This window comes from Pelobates fuscus, chromosome 4, assembly GCF_036172605.1.
Source record: "Pelobates fuscus isolate aPelFus1 chromosome 4, aPelFus1.pri, whole genome shotgun sequence".
Lineage (NCBI taxonomy): Eukaryota > Metazoa > Chordata > Amphibia > Anura > Pelobatidae > Pelobates > Pelobates fuscus.
In genome coordinates this window covers 347,750,895-347,772,443 of record NC_086320.1, presented here as the reverse complement: position 1 = coordinate 347,772,443, position 21,549 = coordinate 347,750,895, and the positions used below count along the sequence as shown (strand labels likewise).

The 21,549-nt window shown below is 38.7% G+C and overlaps 1 protein-coding gene across 5 annotated transcripts in view; it reads right to left on the bottom strand.

The window, feature by feature from the left end:
* MLLT10 (MLLT10 histone lysine methyltransferase DOT1L cofactor) overlaps window positions 1-21,549 on the bottom strand; it is a 182,673-nt gene that overhangs the window by 71,772 nt on the left and 89,352 nt on the right. For 4 of the 5 annotated variants that reach the window (XM_063452530.1, XM_063452533.1, XM_063452532.1 and 1 more), the window contains one exon: window positions 2,794-2,886. In XM_063452530.1, coding sequence (XP_063308600.1) covers window positions 2,794-2,886 — 93 coding nt within the window. The remainder of the gene's footprint in view (window positions 1-2,793; window positions 2,887-21,549) is intronic. The other variant, XM_063452531.1, reaches the window with a different exon arrangement.

Below are 21,549 nucleotides of genomic sequence, written 5' to 3'. Positions count from 1 at the left end.
TGGATCTTGCATCACTTTGTAATGGGATAATACATCCTCATAATAACTCAGTTGGTCTCATTGTTGTGTTACATACATTGCTAATAGAGGTATGATGTAGGATATCCAACTGCCTAACAGTATAAAATAAACACTGTAACAAACTAAACTTAATGGTCTCAGTCACACTATCCACATTTTGTAAATTCCCTTTCACTTAAAGTTGTTTGCTATTATTTTCAGTTAGGGAATAAAGCTTAGGACTCGCAGGTCCCTTATAATCTCAAGAATGGACACGCAGGTCCCAGTAAATATATTTCAAGTGGGTGCAACTGTGTTTCAATATCTGGTATGGTAAGCAACTGCATCATGTAAGGTAAAACGGTGTGACCCCAGCTTCTCAGCTCCCGGTTGAGCTGCCTGAGGATTTATGCAGGGAACCAAACACTCCATAACTAGAATATAAGCCTCCACACTTAAAGGGACACTATAGTCACCTGAACAAATACAACTTAATGTAGTTGTTCAGGTGAGTATAGCTTGCCCCTGCAGGCATTGTCATGTGAACAGTGCCTTTTCAGAGAAAAGCCAGTGTTCACATTACTGCCTTGGAACACCTCTAATGGCAGTTACTCTGACGGGTCAGTGGTGCAGCTCTAACGTTTAGCATCTCTACGCTCTGCACGGAGGCGCTGAACATTCCCCCCATAGAGATGCGTTGATTCAATACATCTCAAAGAGGAAATGCTGAGTGACCAGCAAGGTGTTTGGCCCCACCTCCTTCACTGAGATCATCAGAATTGACAATTTCAGCCAATCCAATGCTTTCCTATAGGATGTCAATTGTACAATTCTGATAATGTCAGCCAAAACGGCAGATCTGTGGCGGCACTGGAAAAGGGTGAGTTTTAACCATATTTAAGGGTGTTTAACACTATAGGGTCAGGAATACACGTTGGTATTCCTGATCCTATAGTGTTCCTTTAACCACAGTTTAATTACCAGTGGACCAGATGAGTATGTCTTGTCAGTTTTAAACATAAGAGTCATTTTTGCTTACATTTATGCAAATATGAATTTAAAAAAAAATGTAATCACTAATATATATATATATTTTTTTTTTTTATAAAGTGTGCTAAACAATTTTGTATAACCTGTATGTAGTATATTCTACTTACAGGTTATACGAAATTATATTTAAACCAAATAAAAAGCAATGTAAGGAAGACGAATATACTGAAATAACCTGACAGACCAGACAGGAGTTTCTCTCCATGGAATTCCCCCATATTTTCCAGAGTTCCTCTTAATATATAAAATGTATCTAAATGAATGCCATGTTACGGAGAAAAAAACAAGAACCCTGCAGCACCCCCCTACAACCTTCTATAAAAAATAAATGTAAAAAATAAATAAATAAAAAACAACCACCAAACCCAGAATAAATGTATCTGACATATTTCATCAAACGTGACCTGTTTCCTCTTTAGATTTCTTGATCATGGCATAGATTCCTTGACATGACACTAGAAACTACAAGTTCAAAGCGTTCCAAAGCAAAACGCAACACAAACATACTCCAGTCACCATGACCACTTCAAATTAAAGAAGTGGTCATGGTACCTGAAGTTATCCTTTAGCACACTTTCCTCTGAAGTTATGTTTACGTCATAGATGCATTAAATGCACAATAGCTGTATTAAGTGTCCCAAGAAAACAAAAAACTAAGAGCTTTCATATAAACTGCAAGGATGGATACTATGAAACTGGTACATTGCTTCTATATACCTCTGTAAGGTATTTAAGACTCCATCATTATGAGAATTATGACCACAACTATCTACAGTAACCTTTGTAATTGTATTTCTTATTTAAGTGTTAATCACTATATATGTTTAATTCTATTGTATCTAGTATTGTTAAATATCTCTTTAAATATATAATAAAGATTTAGAAACGGACATTGCAATACAGTTCCGTCTACACAAAGCTATGGCACACAATGAATTGGAAATGGACGAACAGAAACATTGTATACATGTCGAGTTCAATGACAAAAGGGCAGGGCATAGAACCGTGATTGTAACAGAGCCAAGATGAAAGCCGTAAGTTCCAAAATAGAACGTAATGTTTAGTTTTTTTTAAATGTAATCTATTACATTAAAGTTCCTGGTAAGACACAGTTCCCCCTTTAACCACTTAAAACGAGAAGCTATGGTACAGAAACTCTAGGGCATGGATTAAGAACGTCCACTCCCCCGCAAGTAATTAGAAAGTGGAATTCAGACCTATCCCGTGAGCCATGAACCGTAACTTCCCGTTATGATCCTAAAAGCTGCCTGAAAGCAGCAGTTATTCACATCTGATACCTGCAGCCATCAAGATTAAGACTACAGAAAATACAGCTGCTCTGGATGATTAAGCCCCTTTATTCTTGCACTTTTCTCCTACCTGAATTACATTTCCCTTTTCTGCTCTTTGGAGTATACAGGTGCTGTGAGATTCCTTACCATGGAGACTTTCTGCAAGGTGTAAAAAATCTGCCAACAAGATGCCATATGGCTGTGCGTGCTGCTGCACTACATATTTCCTGCAGTAACACTACAGAAGGGGGCTTTCAATGGCAAGTGGCTTGCAGACCCAGCTACGTTGGACATGGAATTCTGAGCCCTGCTCCGGCAACTCCCAAGTTCCAACTAATGGTACAGATATTTATCAACAGAGAATAAAACACACCGTGGTAGGAAAAGTCAGTGGTTTCGTTTGAAATGTCACCAACGTTCTATTAGAGGCTCGTAAAGTAATCAGACGTACCTTTTCAGTAGTCACGGTCAGAGGCGGCACTGACGGCAGAGGTTCCATTTGCTTTCTGGATTTCTGTTTGTGCTTTTCTTTCTCCTTATGCTTCTGAAATGAATAACCAGCATTAGAATATGTGTGCGCGTTCAGCTTTGCACTGGTAGAAACCATTTTGTGAACAATAACATTTTGTTTACAATATTTGAACAATTTGTGCAAAAGAAATAATTACATGGAGGCCTTGGCATTATTTGGTTTCTTGAAGCAGATGGCTAATGAGCACTTTGCCGAGATCAGATTAGTTTTCTAGTCTTGTACATCTTGAAACCCTAAACCAAGAGTCTTCAGATCATACTGAAAATTAATCCTTGCATTTTCTACGCCTTAAAAGAGACTCTAAATGCACTAAATGTGCAAGGATGCAATTGACAGAGCATCAAGCACAATTCCCTATGCTTTATGTACACAAGGCAAGCGTGCAAGTTGTGTGTTTTTTTTTTTTTACCCAACAAATGCTTAAACTGACTGTACCATAAATTGACTAAGTCAATTACAATCTCTTTTAAGAGGATGCTATGAGAATCCCTAACAGTAAGTATCTCTGTACATTTCCATAAATCCCTGCAAATCATTCACAGCAAATGTGACATACATTTTTCATATTTTCAGTGATTCTCCCAAAGCTATAGTATAACCTTAACCCCCTTAAGTACTGAGCCAATTGTACAAGCTGAGATCAAAACAAAACGTAAACAAAACCTTGAATTTGCGCTATATGTCTGTTCAGGCTTAGTTCACCTCATATTATGTGCACCCACACTTATTATATATCATTTTGTTCAGGAGAAACAGAGATTTCATGTCACATCAAATATTTTATATTAAACATAATTTAGTATGAATAAAATATTTTAAAAAATGAGAAATTAAGAAAAAAACATTTTTTTTTTTAGTTCTGCATGGCATTTTTGTGGCGCATAGTTTGACATTCTGGTGAGTCCCCCTCTGGGGTGTACTGGGGATCTGGTGGTGTGGATCCTCAGCCGCTGTGAGTGGTGCATCGAGGATGTGCCTCGGAAGGCTCTCATGCAAGGCAGGCAGTCGGTAGATTGAGGGTGTGTAGCTAAAGCAGGATTGCCCCAGGGAGGTCTCCTGTTTCCTGCCTGCTTGACGCTGCTCCGGTCCTCCCACTGCAGTATCAGCCCAGCCTGGGTGCATTCTTGGATTTGCACCCAGAATCTATGGAAGATGTCATCCAGGCAGCGTAGAGTGGATTGTTTGGAGCCGCTGTGAGGCTGTAGGGTAGGGCGCTTTAAGGCTTGAGTGCACCTGGGAGCCTGTGGAAGACAAGTGCAGGGCAAGTGTGGCACAGAAAGGCCAGTGGAGACCGGGATATCCCTCCCAGTCCAAAGGGGGGAGAGGTGGTGGGGGGAGGTTATGGGAACTGCCGAACCAGACAGAGAGAGTGAGCTCGAGGAGAGCGGCTGCCTCTCCCCAGCGCTGTTCTTAGTAGGCCTCAGCCCCAAACTCTGCTCCTCGGCGGGCGTCAGAGTCCAGCGTCCAGCAGAGCCCCTCAGTGTGTAAATATTCTCGGTATGTGCAGATCAACCCCAAAATTTAGCTCAAGATGCGGGAGCTCAAGCGCCATGCGACTGCTCTGCTCCAAAGTCAAGCTCCTCCCCCCCCCCGCATGGAATTTTAATTGTGAATGTCACAATACTGTTAGCTGTTACTGCAATATAGTACACATATTTGTATTCAGCAATGTCTCATGTGTAAAACAGTAACCCCAAATGTACAGGTTTTATGGAGTTTTGGAAAGTCACAGAAGTTACAGGGTCAAATATAGCACATTAAATTTTTCAGTTTATACACATTGAAATTGGCTAGACTAGTTAAGATGCCTTTGAGACCATATGGTAGCCCAGGAATGAGAATTACCCCCATGATGGCATACCATTTTCAAAAGTAGACAACCCAAGGTATTACAAATGGGGAATGTCCAGTCTTTTCTAATAGCCACTTAGTCACAAACCCTGGCCAAAGTTAGCGTTTATATTTGTTTGTGTGTGAGAAATGAAAAAAAAAACCACCTAAATTGAACGTTAATTTTGGCCAGTGTTTGTGACTAAGTGGCTACTAAAAAAGACTGGACATATCCTATTTACAATACCTTGGGTTGTCTACCTTTGCAAAGAGTATACCATCATGGGGGCAATTCTCATTAATGGGCTACACTACAATACGGACTCAAAGGCAACATAACCAATTGGGTAAATTTCAATGTGAAAAAAAGAAAATTCAAGCCTTACACAAATATTAGTGTTTCAAAATAGTAAAACGTATCATAATTATATAGTCAGTGAAAGTACCGTTTGTGTGTGAAAAATGCAAAAACTGAATTTTTACTGACGACATCATCGTTGTGACAGGTTTTATGGTTTTTAAACGCCAATATTTCTGTTTAGTGAAGTCTTCCGTTTAAAACAGTGTACAGGTTTTATGGTGCCCTGGAAAGATACAGGGTTAAATATAGGGCATGCGAGCCAAATTCTCTGGACTTTCTGCCTGGGTTGTCGGGCAGGTCCCTCAGGTTGTAAGTGAGAAAATGACTTGATTATGTAAAAATATTATATAAATATATTTTTAGAATTTAAATATATCTATATATATATATATATAATTAATAGATACATAGAGAATATAATATACATGTATATATAATAGATACACAGCCTGTCCCTTCCTCCCAGCATCCTGCAGGAAGACAGCCGCAGCATGAGGGGAGAGGAGCATGAAGAACTCCAGACCCCTCACTCCCACAGCAGCAGGACTCCAAGCCACCCTCCCAGCACATAAGGTAAGCTAACTGGAGGGTGGCTGGAGATCTTAGAAAAACAACAACAACAAAACTTTGTGTGTGAGTGTGTGTATGTGTATGAGTGTGTGTATGAGTTTGAGTGTTTGTATGTGTATGGGTATGAGTGTGCATCTTTGTGTCAGGGTGTGTGTATCTGTGTCATGGTGGGGGCATGTATCAATGTTTGAGTGTATAGGTCTGTGTGTATTTATATGCATCTGTGTGTTAATGTGCATGAATATCTGTAATTATGTATGTATGTGCATACATCCAAGTAATCAAACACCAGCACAACATACATGCACACCCCTGCAATCTATCACAAATATTACATACACACACCCCTGCATTCAAAAAACAAATATATACAAACACACCCCTTCACTCAAACACAAATGTACATCCACATTTAAAAGTTAACATGACATTCTGACACATCCCTGCAATCAAACATCACATACAAACACACCCCTTTATAAAAACACAATAAATGTACACAAGCACCCCTTCAAACACCAACACTGCCCATTACACTATAGCGCCAATAAATGCGGCAGCGCTGTACAGATATACAACCTAGAAATTTTGACTTGGGGTGCCTTGGAAAAATATTGAAATATTAAGGGTGCCTTGAACCTACAAAGTTTCTGAACCACTGATCTACACAACAGAGATGAAGAAAATAAAAAATAAAAAAAAATAAAAAAACTCATTTGCAGCTCACAGTTTTGTATTTCTTGGTACCATATTTCTGTGTTAATCTGCAAAATACATGTACCGTACTTCTATACATTCATGCATTCAGGTACAGGAAATGCCTTTAGAGTGCAAAAGATTGTGAATTCTCATTTTAAATGTGTGAATTGTCTATCATGTGCAATCTTTACTATTGAGATGCTAACAAATTACCATATCCTGTGTACCAGCTAACCAGAAAAGTGACCCTTTCATGGCCAAACATGTCTGCAATGCATGGGTTCATCAGGCAGTCAAAAGGTTAGATAGAGATGGTCCACATAATACCCTCCCCGCCCAGTCAGTCACCGATAATATTTTCATACACAAGATACAAATAAGATACAAACTGCTAGCGCAAAAAATAAATAAATAAATAGAGACAATGAAATGAAACATTACAAGAATATACATGTCCTATAGCAATATGTACCCGGCAATAACCCAAGTGCAATACTTTTAGGCTAGAAGCTTCATTTAAAAATGAAAGGGGACTATGGGTCAGAAACTTTTAAATGTGTCATTCCTTCATCGGAGCGGTGTTTCAGAAAATCCAGCCACTGGTCGATTACTTCAGTGCTCAGCCAATGTAGACATGGTTTTTCCATTTGCACATTCCATTTGAGACATATTCCATTTGAGACCGTGACAAATGTTTTATTAAAAAAAAAAAGTTACTACTATATCAAAAATAGCAGGTTTCAGTAGGAAAAAAAAATGTTAAGATTACGTTTTGGTTTCTTTTTAAATCATCTAAACTTTTTAAAAATAAATTGAAATCTACTGACCACCATTTTCCTTCTAATGTAAAAGACACTTTTTGGTTTAGAACAATTTTTTTTTAAATAGTATTTTTTTTATACAAATGTCTCTAAATTATCACTGAGGTAAACAAGGGGCTACTTTATTTTATGCATCTTCTTTTGAGGGTTCAATAAGGTTTAGCCAGTATTTACACCTCCCCCAATTCCTCAGAAATCTTCTGTTACTTGACTGTTGGCTGACCTCAGACAGCAATCAAGTTACACATTAATATAGGAGAATAAAATACAATCCGTACTTTAAAGAAATATTCTGATAAAAAAAAAAGATTTAAAAAGACAAGTTGCTTTAGCATCCTTGGCAACCAAAGCCTATATAAAATTATATTAACTCAATTTAAATGATGGGGACAACTTTCTCAAACACATTTAATGATGCTAGCATGCCAATAGCCATCTTAAAAACGTATCAGAATATGAGAATGAAATAAAAACATGCATTTTGATAGAGTCATTAAAATGAGCATTTGGCAATAAAATGTTTAATGTAAACAATATTTAGTAATAAAATACTAGATGGGTGTCTGTGACATGGAATAGCAAAAAACTAAGGGAAGAGTTTGTAGCTTGATGCACAGGATACTTTTTGGTGCAATTCACCCATAAATTAATTTGAACAGATTTTGAGGGAGGAAAAAAAAAAACCAAAAACAAAAATATTTTTTCTTCAATGGTAATCGGAGTAAAAAACATTTTAAAGTAGCAGCCTGGAGGCTTTATTTTTCTCCTTACATCACCAGACCTTTTCAGATAACCACAAGCTACATGATCTTTCACGTTACCGTTGGGAATGGCTTTTATAATAGAAGCAGTTTGTTTTTTCCCCAAGGTTCAACGTGAAGAAAGTTGCAGGAAGACAGGCCAGGAATAATGGATTGCCATCTGCGCAATTTATCAGTTAAGCTGCCACATTTGAAAAGCTCAATACATTCAAAACAAAGAACTAAACCTGATCTGGTGCCTCCATCGTCTTAAGTGCATAGCGGGCGTACATTAACCCTCTCGGCGCGGAAAATCCAGAACCCTCAGTTATCCAACTACTCGTGAGCAAGACGATGCAAGGAATCAGTTACAGCTTTAGCAAATTCAGCACCCAGATCACTGATGTGTTGATTACATTTGCCGAATACTCCCTCAGCAACGAAAGGGTAAAAAAGGAGTTTGCAAAACCATACAATGGATGAAATACAAATCCCTCAAAGGATTTGCATCTAGTCATTAATTTCCCACTATGGAAAATATGGTTCCTGGCAATCTGCACGGAATATCCATTGCCTTGCTCCTTTTATATATGCTACAAAATGTCCCTGCAGGTATTCAACACTAGGCCGTGTTTTCAAAATGTGCAGAGAATAAAACTGGGAGTAAAATATATGAAAGTCTTAGGTTCCAATAGAAAGGAATATTTCCCTAATCAAACAGAGACAGAGGAGGGGGGGGGGGGGAGAAGACAGTGTTATTGATCATTCAGATTGGATTTCAAAGTTTAGGTTAAAATATTTCAATTGGAACAATTTCAAGTTTGGCTATTTAGGCCTACAATTTAAAATTCACTATGGTTGTTCGATTTCCCAACAAATAAGACTAGTGAATAACAGATCGAGAGAAGGGGAAAATCAGAAAGAGAACAAGAGAGAAAGATAGAGTGAAATAGTGATAAATGGTGCTAAAATGTATAAAATATGGATCCACATCTGCATTAGTAATATGTGCCAAAGCTTTCCCAAATGTATATATAGAAATACGTGTACTAACAGCGGTTTCCAAACTGTGTGCAGCGCCGCCCTGGGGCCCCGCAATGTGCACAAAGGGGTGCCGCGGAATATTTCCCCGGTGCTATGATTAGAGTACAGGGGAAACATTACTGCTTAACAGGGACCCGGTCGAGTGCTGCGGTCCTTTAAGACCGCGACCGGGCACCTGTAATGTCGGCCTGCTGGGAGGAAGTGACAGCCTGTCACTTCCTCCCAGCATTCTGCAGGGAGACAGCGCGGGAGAGAGAGGAGGCAGCTGCAACCTGATGGGAGAGGAGCATGAAGAGCTCCAGACCCCTCACTCCTACAGCAGCAGCAGGACTCCAGGCCACCCTCCTGGCACATAAGGTAAGCTGACAGGAGGGTGGCTGGAGAAATAAAATGTAAGAAATCACCTGTGTGTGAGTATGAGTTTGAGTGAGTGTTTGTATGTGTAGGAGTGTGAGCACATCTGAGAGTGTGTGTATCTGTGTGTGTATATATATATATATATATATATATATATATATGTCATATCACGTGACCGCGAGCGATCACGGTCACGTGTCCTTTACCCTTCCGGTTTCCCCAGAACACCAACATACGTACTACACTTCCCAATAAGCATTGGGACGCACCATGTGATCGCGGCAGCTCGCGATCACATGACCATTTATTTTACTCTTTTTTTAATACTATAACCACTCATTTTTAATTGATTTTTATAGCATTCAGCTAATAATTCTATTATAAATCAATGCTCGTTACTTTTAAGTTATGATTATGCTTTTTAAACATTTCTGTATTACTCTCATTGTATTGATGACGTCATTTTGGCGCCAAAATTCGAACAATCGTGTATCCTTCAAGTCTATATAAGCTTCATCTTACCAGGTTATTGTATATTATTGCCAGTTGATAAAGCCCTGTGTGGCGAAACGCGTTTTGGCTAATTTTATATATATATTTTATATTTGTACTAATAAAGGAATATTGGCTTTTTTTCACCATACATTTGCCATATACCTTTTATTTTATTTTATTTTATCTTATAATTTTATATTATATTACTTTTTTCTCTCTTAACCTGGTTACACGTCATTTTGGAGCAGACTATTGTCCAAAGAATCCTAGGTGGGGATTATACCACCCACGCCATCATAGTGAGCAGTATATCCTGCTCATTCAAATGTGAGTACGTTCTCTATTTTTAAGTCTTACTCTTATATTTTATATACAGTGAGCACTATATTTTATTTCTCCTTTACTTCGAGGAATTACCCACATCTATGTCCCGCCAGTGGTGGATAAACGCCACTGAATGCTGATTACACTTGAGCAAGTACATGCTCTTACATAGGTGAGTGAAATACCTCCCCTACACCCATTTTTTTATATTTACGCTAATACAGTCTGCACTATTGGAGTCTCCCTGTCTTTCTATTTGCATGCTCATCATTGAGTCAAGATTGCCTATACCATAGAAGATCCAGCGTTTTATTTGACTACAGTATCACGTTTCCATCAGTCTATTGGAATCCACTACATATTGGGACTATTACGCTCATACTTATATTTATTTTATTTTATTGTGTATTTATATGTGAGTAAATTTTTATTTGTTTTTTTATCTCTCATTTTATCTTTTAATTGTACTATTTTTGTATAGCGCGACCTATTACTTTGTTTTTTCCATATTCTTTATTGAGGACATTAGAGGGAACCTCATACCCATAGATTGCAGCTTTTTTTCTTCTGTCTCTCCTCCTTCAGACCACCCAGCGCTGATCCTATACATATATATATATATATATATATATATATATATATATATATATATATATATATATATAGGTCAGTGTGCTTCTGTGTGCGTGCATCTGTGTGTCAGTGTGTGTGTTTTTATCTCAGTGTGTATCTGTGTCATGGAGTGTGTATGTATCAATGTTTGTGTGTGTCAGGGTGCATGTGTGTATATGTCGGTGTGTATATGTGCCGGTGTCTATATGAATTTGTGTGTGTGTGTGTGTGTGTGTGTGTGTGTCTGTGTATTAGTGTGCATAATATCTGTAAGTATGTATGTACATACATCCAAGCAAACACCAGCACAACACACAAGCACACTCCTGCAATATAACACAAATATTACATACAAACACACCCCTGCATTGAAATAATAAAAAAATATATATATTTATATATATATATATATATATATATATATATATATATATATATACACACACACACACACACACACACAGTGAGGGCTGCAATGCAGAGATTTTAGCTGCATCATCCATATACCTCTAATGCTGTACTTTGGCTCATGCACGAGAGCACAGGAGTAACGTCGGCACCTGTAAGACTGCATTTCAGCCCACGGCTGCTATCCCACGGCTGCTATGATCGTTCGTGATTTTTCACAAGAAAAGTGCTGGAAAGGGATAGGACCCAGCAACAGAAATTCAGGTCTCGGGAGTGGAAATATTCAAACTTAATGATGTTTTTAAACAAAACAGAAAAAAGATAACGGCCATTGGATTGGTCGGATTATTTACAATGTTCAACTTACATCATACAAGCACATTCAATTTCTGCTTTAATTTTTTTATTTTTTTATTTAAGCCTCTTGGAAAGCAATGCAAGCAGAGATGAAACGCAGGTTTAACTTTTTGGTATATCGACTAAACCTCCTTTTCTTCCCAAGTTTATCCACTTTTTGTTTGGTTAGAGGTGTCAAACCTAGCATTTTGGTGCCAGACAACACCAAATTATTCATTGTGAGCTCTCCGTTTGTGCAATGTGCTGATCTATATCAAAATTATTATACGTGGAACAATTTTGATATTGATTAAATAGTCAAATTAATTTATTTGCATTGTATAATGCCTATTGTTTTTGCATAAGGCTTGAAATAAATTTGCAAAATTGGGGAAAATGGCCCAGTTTGCACCAGAGGTGCTTCTTAAAGCCCAGTTGGATTGCTCATCAAATTCTTCTAAAATGCTATAATTTTACGAATCTATTTTAATAATATTTTCTTCCGCTTTCCATGCTTTCTCATTGTAACAATATATAAACCAGGAACTGCCTTTATAATCTATTACATTTATTACCATATTTGTGAGTTCTTTTTAAGTCTATTTTGTTTATGTCCACTGACCTCAATTTACCAAGTAGTATTTAGGGATAACAAGCTATGCATTCATGGTATTATAAGTGTAACCATGTGGCTGAGTAATAGTTTTATTGATCATGAGTGACATTTGGCCTGGCTGTGGAATGTCCAAAAGCTGCCTAATCATTACCTTGAGGAGCCACATTTCAGGGACCAGATACCTAGTCCCAATTCTACAAAGTACAAGACAAAAACTATACGACTTCTCTTTTTTTTTTATGACACCAATTTTTTTTTTTTATTATTTCCCTAGTCACTGATGGCACATAATTTCTAGAAAAAAAACCTATGGGCAGGCATTCTTGGGGTAGTGTGCTAATTTTTTATTTTTCCATTGATCATTACAATTGCTCCGGTGTAATAGTTTCACGTAAAATCAAGGTTCTTTGAAGTAACTTGCCTGCATTCTTCCTTGTGTTAAAATCTTGAGCATTTATCGCTAATTGTATTGTTTTGCAGTAAAGCTGGCTTACCATCGTGAGGTGTCGGGTGTGATAAGACTATTTCTTAAGCTTAGATCGATTCCTTGTTGGCATGTGTTTGCAGTAGTGCTGGCAGCAAACCCCTCGACAGTGGCAGCATGCCATGCATTTCACACGGAGTTTTAATCTTTTAATAAAAATATAAAGAGCATGACTAAATACTAATTTGCCTCCCTGCTGACTTGCAAGTCGTCTACCACTTTGATTTAGTTAACTCAGTGGAGGAGCTTTATCCAAATCGAGACGAGCTTGCTCTCAACTGTGAGGCTCAGTGCGAAATGTACAGTAAAATACATTTCATTTAAAGCACAAAATAGGGGGCAAACTAAAATGTCACCATTTAGCTTCTTAATATGTGCTTTTTTTTCCCTTCAGAATGCAAGGCAGAAAACATCAAGCACTTGAAAAAGCGACAGGCATGCCGAATATTACGGGCAGTGAAAGAGCCATTAATACCCTAAAAGCCTGTATTTTTAAACCTTTGGCATTCAATAAAATTATTTTATATACTATATCAAACCGAATCAAAGTATGAGGGGCCAAAATGGGTTGAGGTTTAGAAGATCGGAATGAAAATTACACCTTTCCATAACTTTTGTGCGGTATAGTAAAGTTTTATATTTAGCAGAGTATGTCGGACTGCACCTTTTTAAGCAGAGACATAACATAAATCAGTGCTGTGTACTATTTTAGTGTTGGGGGCTGCATACCTCTCAGAAGCATAGCCTAAAGGGGTTGCTGGCTCTGTTAAACTAATGATGTAATGTAATAGCACCAATCCCCACAAGCACTGCATTAGTACATACAGAGTTAATTAACAACAAAATAAAAATGGGGGAAGTCACAAACAAAAGATATAAAGTGAAAGAACATCACTACATTTCAGACAAGTGGTACTAGACTGTAAGCTTGTATGAGAAGGGCCTCATCATTCTATTGTTCCTATAACATTTTGTTATTGTTTCATTTATTGTTAAGTTTAGTTTTATAATATGGTATATATGACATTTACTGTGATCACTTCAATTCACATAATGTTATGAGAGAGAGAGAGAGCGCATTTGTTTACTACTTACAGACACTGACCCAACATTATTTAACAGTCCAGCAAAACAATAAAGCAAAGTGCATTAAAATAGATTGCTGAATAGCAGTATTGCTTGACAATTTATAATAGTTGCATCTTAATCTTCACTCATCGGTTTAATGCCATTGCTCCAAATAGTTACGTAGTGATCTAGGCTGAAACACTTGCATCCATCAAGTTTAGACTAAACTGTAGAATGTTTATACGTATAAAGTATTTATATACATACATAAAATGTAGTTTCACTTGTGTGCTCAATCCGATCTCAGGATCTGTTTGTTGGATGTTTCCACCCCTTTCCTTCTTCTGCTCTGGGAACCTTAACAATCATATTTGGCAACGTTGCCCTCCAGGTGACAACACAGAGGTTAATGGGTCACCTACCAATCTCCAAGGTCATCAGACCACTCAATGCCTTCACAATTGGCCTGGGGGCACCAATCCAGATTGTACCCATCAACCGCTGTTCACAAAATGAGCTTGGTCAAAACTAGGGAGGGAGTGGGGGCAGAGAGCAGAACTCGAAATTCCAAAATATGTGAAAAGACTAAAAAGAGAAAATGACTACATAAAGTCTTCAGGAACAAGCAGGGGTCACTGCTAGACAGCTTGTCTGCTCTCAGATGCATTATTAAATGACAGATTCACTTCAAACTATATTGGTTTAGGTGCGGAAAAATCCAAACTACAAATAGTAAATAAAAGACTGAGAAAAGATGAATACACCATACATTGCATGGCTTAACTCAATGCAAATCAAAACAGCTATAAGAAGTGACACGATGAGAGGGTAATTACATGGGTGGGATCTTTCCTTCAATGTGACATCAGCAACATGTTTTTAGCATTTGCACTAGAGAATATTAAGATATGAAAAATACAGAATTAATTTTTTTTAACTTTCAAAGGAAGTTTATTTTTGTTCATTGACGTATCAATGCACTTCTCAACCTCATTAGTAGCTACAGATTAACTACTTTGCTACAGGTTTATATTTATTTTTGATTTATAAAATATTTTACCAGGAAGGATAAATTCAGATTTCTCTTGTTTTCAAGTATGTCCTCCATTCTAACCATAAACACTGCAACCTGAAATGCCTTTTTCCATGGCAATACGGACTGACTACGGTTTATACAGATATTATCAGCTCTTGATTTGACCCAAGATGTATGTACATAACATTGGGCTGTTGCTAAGGGAACTATAGAATTGTAAGCAGGAAACCCAAAGACATAAAATGCTTAAATGGCATTCTGGGAATGCGGAGGATACAGTCATTCAGAATTAGTATCGTTTTGTTTTTGCCTTACACATGATATGCAGATGTTACACATTATATAGAATAGATCATAGGACATCAAAGCCAATAGCGTTCAGAATGTTTTAAATAAATTACACGTGCCAGAGTTGCACAGTGCATTAGTGGTGATCTATAAAGAGTAATTCAGGGGGGTTAGGTCAGTATTCTAAGGGGAAGATTCACTAAACTCTGAATGATAGCAAACTGAATTTCGGATTACAAAAATAGTCGATATGTAAAATTAACCACTCATCTAGCTACATCAAAGGCTAAATTTTTTTTTAAATGTATGTATGTATGGGGGGGTGGGGAGGGGGCACATTATCAAGGGGAGAGAGGGTTACAATACAAATCATATTCGTAATAAGGTAATGAGTGGAAGTTGACACTTCAAGAATCTCCACAAATGTTAAGGGTACTAAAGGCTCATGGTAAAATTACACATTGTAGGGTTAACTGTAGTGATTGTGGTGCCAGGAATAAAGACCTGGTGCCCCCTCCCAACACACACACTAAAGGGCCAAACCGTTTTTCTTTTTGTTATTTTTTTTTAATAGATTGACGTCTTACATGACATCCTCTGAGCACCACGTACTGCCTTCAGTGAGAAAATTGGATAGTCAGAGGTTTTTAAGTTAGAAATTCCTATATCCAAAAGCGGATCCCTGCAAGGTAGTGAGGGGTAGTGGCTATGGTGATAGGAGTGTTTCTTTTTGCCCCCAAAAAAAAAAAAAAAAAAAAAGCAAGCATAGATCTTCATAAAGGTGATTGGAAAGTGAATGCATATTCAATACAATCACATGTAGTATTTCATGCACTTATACCACAATTAGAACACCTCTTGCAAGGGACAGTAAACCTCCAGTAAGTTGAGGTAGTTCTGTCAGGAGCAAATTAAATAAAATGAAAAAGTTCAAAAATGTAAGACGTTTAGAGGAAATAATTTTTTTTTAAATGTATATTCTTCTATCAATACATAAATATATGTAATATTTATAGATTAAAAAATAAATGTAAAAAGAAAAGTGAAGGAATGCATATACAGAGTCTGCATTAAAGGGATGTGTAAGAAAAAAAACACTCAAATAGGTGGATTGTTTAACATTAACATCTATGTATAAATGTGTGCTTAGAAAAAGGTTCACTGGAACATGTAAAAACTTATTTTGTTCCCATTTAGCATCACCTATATTCGGTGTGTGCCGTTGCTTGGCAACTGCTATCCTTTGCATATAAGTAGCAGTGACACAGATTACGTGCCGTGACTGCTTCCTATCCTGCTAGAAAATTAGGTTAAATACACAAAGTATACTCCGAAAAACACGGCAACGTCAGAGAGAGACTTTCCAACATGCAAAAAGCAATATAATCAGAGAGGCAGAATACGCCGTCTTACAGTGTAACCTCTAGATTTCACCCCACCCTATTAAGAGCGGAATTTTTCTCTAATAAATTTAGCCTTCAGTGAAAGTGGATGGAAAATCAGCACCATTAAGTGATATTGCAGCATTTGTCAAATCTGTGTCTAACTGTTCGGCCCAAACTTATACTTAGAGCTACAAGGCTAGTTTGTCGGTCTGTACATTACTATGTTGGCTCCAATATGTAAATTACTTTGATTGAATGTAAGCCGAAACCGTTTAATTTAGATTATAACTTGCCACACACTGAATTAATTTAGGGATGCTGCGACAAATGGATTAAATAGCTTTTACTACTGCGGCGAGTGAGCACGGACCCCACTAAGGCACAGCCTGGTCGGACTCTGTGTTCCCTGCTTCCTAGTCACGCAGATCCTCTCGCTAGTGCAAGGTTTCGTTATTGTTAGATTTTTCTGTTCCCCCCTGTTTTACTTTGTTTTTTTTCTTTTGTTTCTTTTTTCTTTTTTTGTTTACGAGGGGATAGTGAGGGATATCTTTGGAAACTGCTCCACATATCTGTGTCAAACTCTCACCGAAAGGTCTTGCCATCTTCTGTTTAGACTTCACCTCATACTTACAACCTACCCAACTGCAGCGCACCCTTATTCAGGAGGGGGAATAGACTGTTATTCTATAGAGACTTTTCTGTTTCCTCACCCTCCTTCCTTGTGCTTCTACCCGTGGTTGGGGGGCCCTCTTCACATCTCAGCTTGGGGGTAGTACGGCCTCCACAGAAGGGGGGGGGGACTGCAGACACCGATCGCTATAATTTCCGATAGCCTAAACCCGTGTCTGGAAACTTGCCTGGCTTCCTCCCATCCTTGGGAAAAGCGGGTCTGTCACCACTCCAACGCATTTTGGAGTGGCATTCCCGACCACAATATAAGTAATGGATCACATTAGAGGAGGCAACTCGGGACTCATATGTTCACTGACATATGGACATCACGTTACCTCGCTTGATAGCTCGACCGTCTGTCTCCAGCAGCTCAAATCCTGAAAATCTGGACCTCCACACGAAAGGCTACTCACTTATCCCCGAATTAGAGCCCGTTGACACCTCTAACCAACAATCATTCACTGGACGGAGGCTTGACGTCTAAAGCCTGGTGATTTCTGGGTGAATAAGAATTTACTCCAATACACACAGTCCTCGACAATAAAGGGTTGAAACCCTTATTAAAACTAACAACCAAACACAATTACACACATTCCGATACACAGAATTAAAATATTTCTACAACTCACTCACTGACAAATCATCTATTCACAGACAATTTGAGAAACTATGCCTAAACAAAACAATTTCACTCCTCTATCAATATCTCTTAGTGGGGGGAGGGGGGCTCTCCTGTAGAAATACTTTCAAATGACAGTGGAATCACACCTCGGGAGTAACGTTCACCAGCACCAATGGCCATGAGAGGATGAGCCCACCTGCCACCTGTGAGTTAGGACCCCCCTATGTAACTAAAAAACCTCCATTTGTTTAAAAACACATGGGGATTAAGGAGAGAGCGCAGGTAACTTGTTGTTCTTGTGGTTCATAAGCTTTTGTCACAGTGGTATAAAAACTCCAGCTCTCCTACACAAAATTTTCCCAAACATCACGGCTACCTGCTGGAGATGTGACAAGGGTGAAGGGACTATCAGACACATTTGGTGGGATAGCCCTGGCATAGCACCATTCTGGGACTTGATAAATACCAAAATAGCAGAAATCCTGGGCAATACATCACCCTTAACTATGGAACAAATCTTGCTACATTCAACACCGGCCCCGATTTCGCAATACAAAAAAATCCACCCTGAGACAGTTGATTGATGCAGTAAAAGCACTAGTGCACGTTCTCATTAAACAATCCCAGACTCCAAAGCTCGAACAATGGTACGAGTGGATTGAGGAGATTTATTCAGCCCGGGGCATCAGTGATGGGAAGAAGTGACAAACATGTAGAACTGTGTAGACCATGGATAGAATACACTGCCAGAAGAGGGGTGGGTCTGATGGGGGTTGAGAGGTGGCAAGGTGGGGGGAGGGCGCCCTCGGCACTCTGACACAACTTTGATGCCCACACAGTCTGTGCACCTTTCCCACTCTCTTCTCTTAAACTGGACTTAAACCTTACACACTCGAAATACACTAGGAGGGCATCCGATCCCAATGTCATACGCAATCAACTCCCGTCCCACTACAGTAATGCAGGTACGGGGGCCCTAGCTTCAAGGGTAACTTAACAAAATCTATGCAAAGTCAAACATTAGAGGATACAACTGAAAGTGAAAGCACCTACACTAACTACTCCAATTGGGAGATCCGCAATACATAACCTTGACACCCTGCTTGGGCTATGTACCACTATGCCACAAGTTGGATAGACCCGTAAAGTGGAGGGCAGATATAGGGCTTAAGGATCTATAAGACCTAAAGACCTAATTGTATGTGAACAGTTTCCCACCTCATTCACAAGAAGGGGGGGGGAATCTCTTTAATAAAAAGTTATTTACAAGAAAAAAGGGGGGGGAAACTTGATATACGAGAAACAAGAAGGCAACCCCACTTGATTAACCATCACATGACTATCTTCATTATGTATGTGTGACGGGACCTGCGTGTCCTATAAAGTGACTCTGCCTTCTAAAATCTTTGAGACCTGCGAGTGTCTGGAATGTATACTTACTGCTATTTCACGGTTTCATTTCTTTATGGGAGAAACAAAACAACTCAAAAATATATTTACCAAAAAAAAAAAAAAAAGGGCTTTGTATAGAAAAATGAAAGAAATAACGGCATTTCCAACTATCTTGAAAAAAATGCAACACATGGTTAATGTTACAGAGGCTGTGCTGAACATATATACTAAAATATATACTAAAACTAGTTAAAATATTAGCAGCACTCGAAGCCACAAAATATTGGCTTTAAAGTGCACTTGAATTACATGGTTTTGTGTAATTTAAAAGAGCAGAGCATTTTATCCATATAGTGAAAAGTTGTTTGACATTTTATTCAATTTGACCATCAGCATTTCAGTAAAGACTACATGTAAGAATGGAACAAGCTACGGTGTGACGAACCAGCCAAAATATGCTGTGAATGGCACAATATGTGGCAAGCACCTACAAGTTCATAACTTAATTAGCCTTGTGAGTAGTCTTTCCATTCAGCGCAGCAAAAAAATAAGAAGAGTAGAGGACGTGATCTTAAGATAAGGGTCTTGTAATCTATACATTAGTTGGTAAATCTGCAACTGTTTACAGATCACATCTACGCTTACTGTAAACATCATCATGTCATCTGCAAGATTTCTGTTTGACAGGTTCTCTTCAGGAGAACTTCTACTAGCCCAAAGTAGACATGGCTACTCCAGGGCCTAAAATGGCACAGCAGATTCTGACCAGTACTAAATAGAGAAAATGTATGCATGAAATGTACTTGATGTTGTAAACTAAAAAAAATTAAAAAAAAATTAAAAAGTCAGCTGGTGTATACTGTATTCAAACACAAAAAGGCTGTTAAGTTTAACATAAAAAGGTCTAAAAAGTTCCAAAGCAAGAAATGTCTTTGCCGGATTTCCTAAGCTGAAGTATGACAAAATCCACAACAAAGGGAATTAACATAAAAACAATATAGGAATTCACCAAATGGAGCGTTAAAGCAGTTTATTAAACTAGCAAAGCTTAGTTCGAGATATGCCTAAAGGACTCTTTGTTTAAATTTATTCAATACTTCACAACTACGTACAAATTACCATGTACAATATCGCAATAAAAAGATTATACATTCCGGAATTAAGTATGGTTACTAAAAACAGAGCATTCCGAACGCTCAGTTTAAGAAGCAAATGTACATCATAGAAGGCATGTTCAATGGCTTTTTCTCATCAGGCAAATGCAGTAAACACACAAAATAATAAACATCTTCAATCACACAATTACATTTTTTTAAATAGCAGCAACTAATGAGCATTACATTGATTAATACAATTATGGCCTATGGGCATTCCCTACCTGTTGATGATCTACAACTCCTACGAAGCTGGCCAGTATTTGGACAGCTGAAAATCTATCTATTGGCAATTAATGATTAAATAAGTTAGGGAGCGGAGTCAGCTGCACACCAGAGCGGTCGCACTCCTCGTGTGCTCCGGAACTTTTGGCCCAAAGGGGACTGATTTCAGGTGATTTTGGAAGCCAGGTGGAGCTGAGACCAACCCTCATCAAGGGGTGACACCATGGATCGAAAAAAAAACAGGGCAGATAAAGGCCTCCAAGGCAGAGATATCAGAGAGTTATTTTGGAGTTCACAAAAAAGCTGCCTGGGAAAACATGGCGCTCCTGGAGGATGGAATGTCAAACTCCTCGGAGGACCTCATGTCTAAGCCTGGCGAAGGGGGTCTCGAGCGGCCAGAAACGGGACCAAAACCTACACAAGCAGAGGACCGAAACCTGATCACCGCGACCCTACTCAAGAGCATGTTCGCTGAGCAGCACTTTAACATCTCGGCAGACATGGCCCGCATTAAAGAAGTCGTGGAGAACGCGGCAATATGGGCCGCCATATTAGAGGCCTCAACCAATGAAAATTAAACGAGGCTTAACATAGTGGAAAGAAATCTGAAATTACTACAGCAACAACAAATACAAACAGCAAGCAGAGTGGAGGCATTAGAGGAACACAGGTGTAAATACAACCTAAAGATACCCAGGTGTACCCGAGTCCATGAGTATTGACAACTTACCTCACTTTATCAGACGGCTCATGGCAGCCTATATGCCACCAAAGACCTGGGGGCTAGCAATAATATGACCATTGTACTACACTGCACCTCCTGCCACACTGAAATGCCCGAACACCAATTGAGATTACCGCATGTGGGCACCTTTAAGGAAGCAAAGTTTACCCTTCCACCGGGACACTAAGCCAACGTTCCCTTGACAGGGGGAGAGTACTATACAGGAGCCCTACCTAGCCGGACACTATCCCGAGCGGACCGACTCTCTGACTCCTGCTCTAAACCACACCACGGGCCAGCACGCTTTTATACCTCTGCTTCAACTCACAAAGCACATCTAGGGCAAGAAGGCTTACACTAACCTAAGTAATATAGGGTCCCTCCCTAGTGTCGTTTACCCAATTTGTTATTA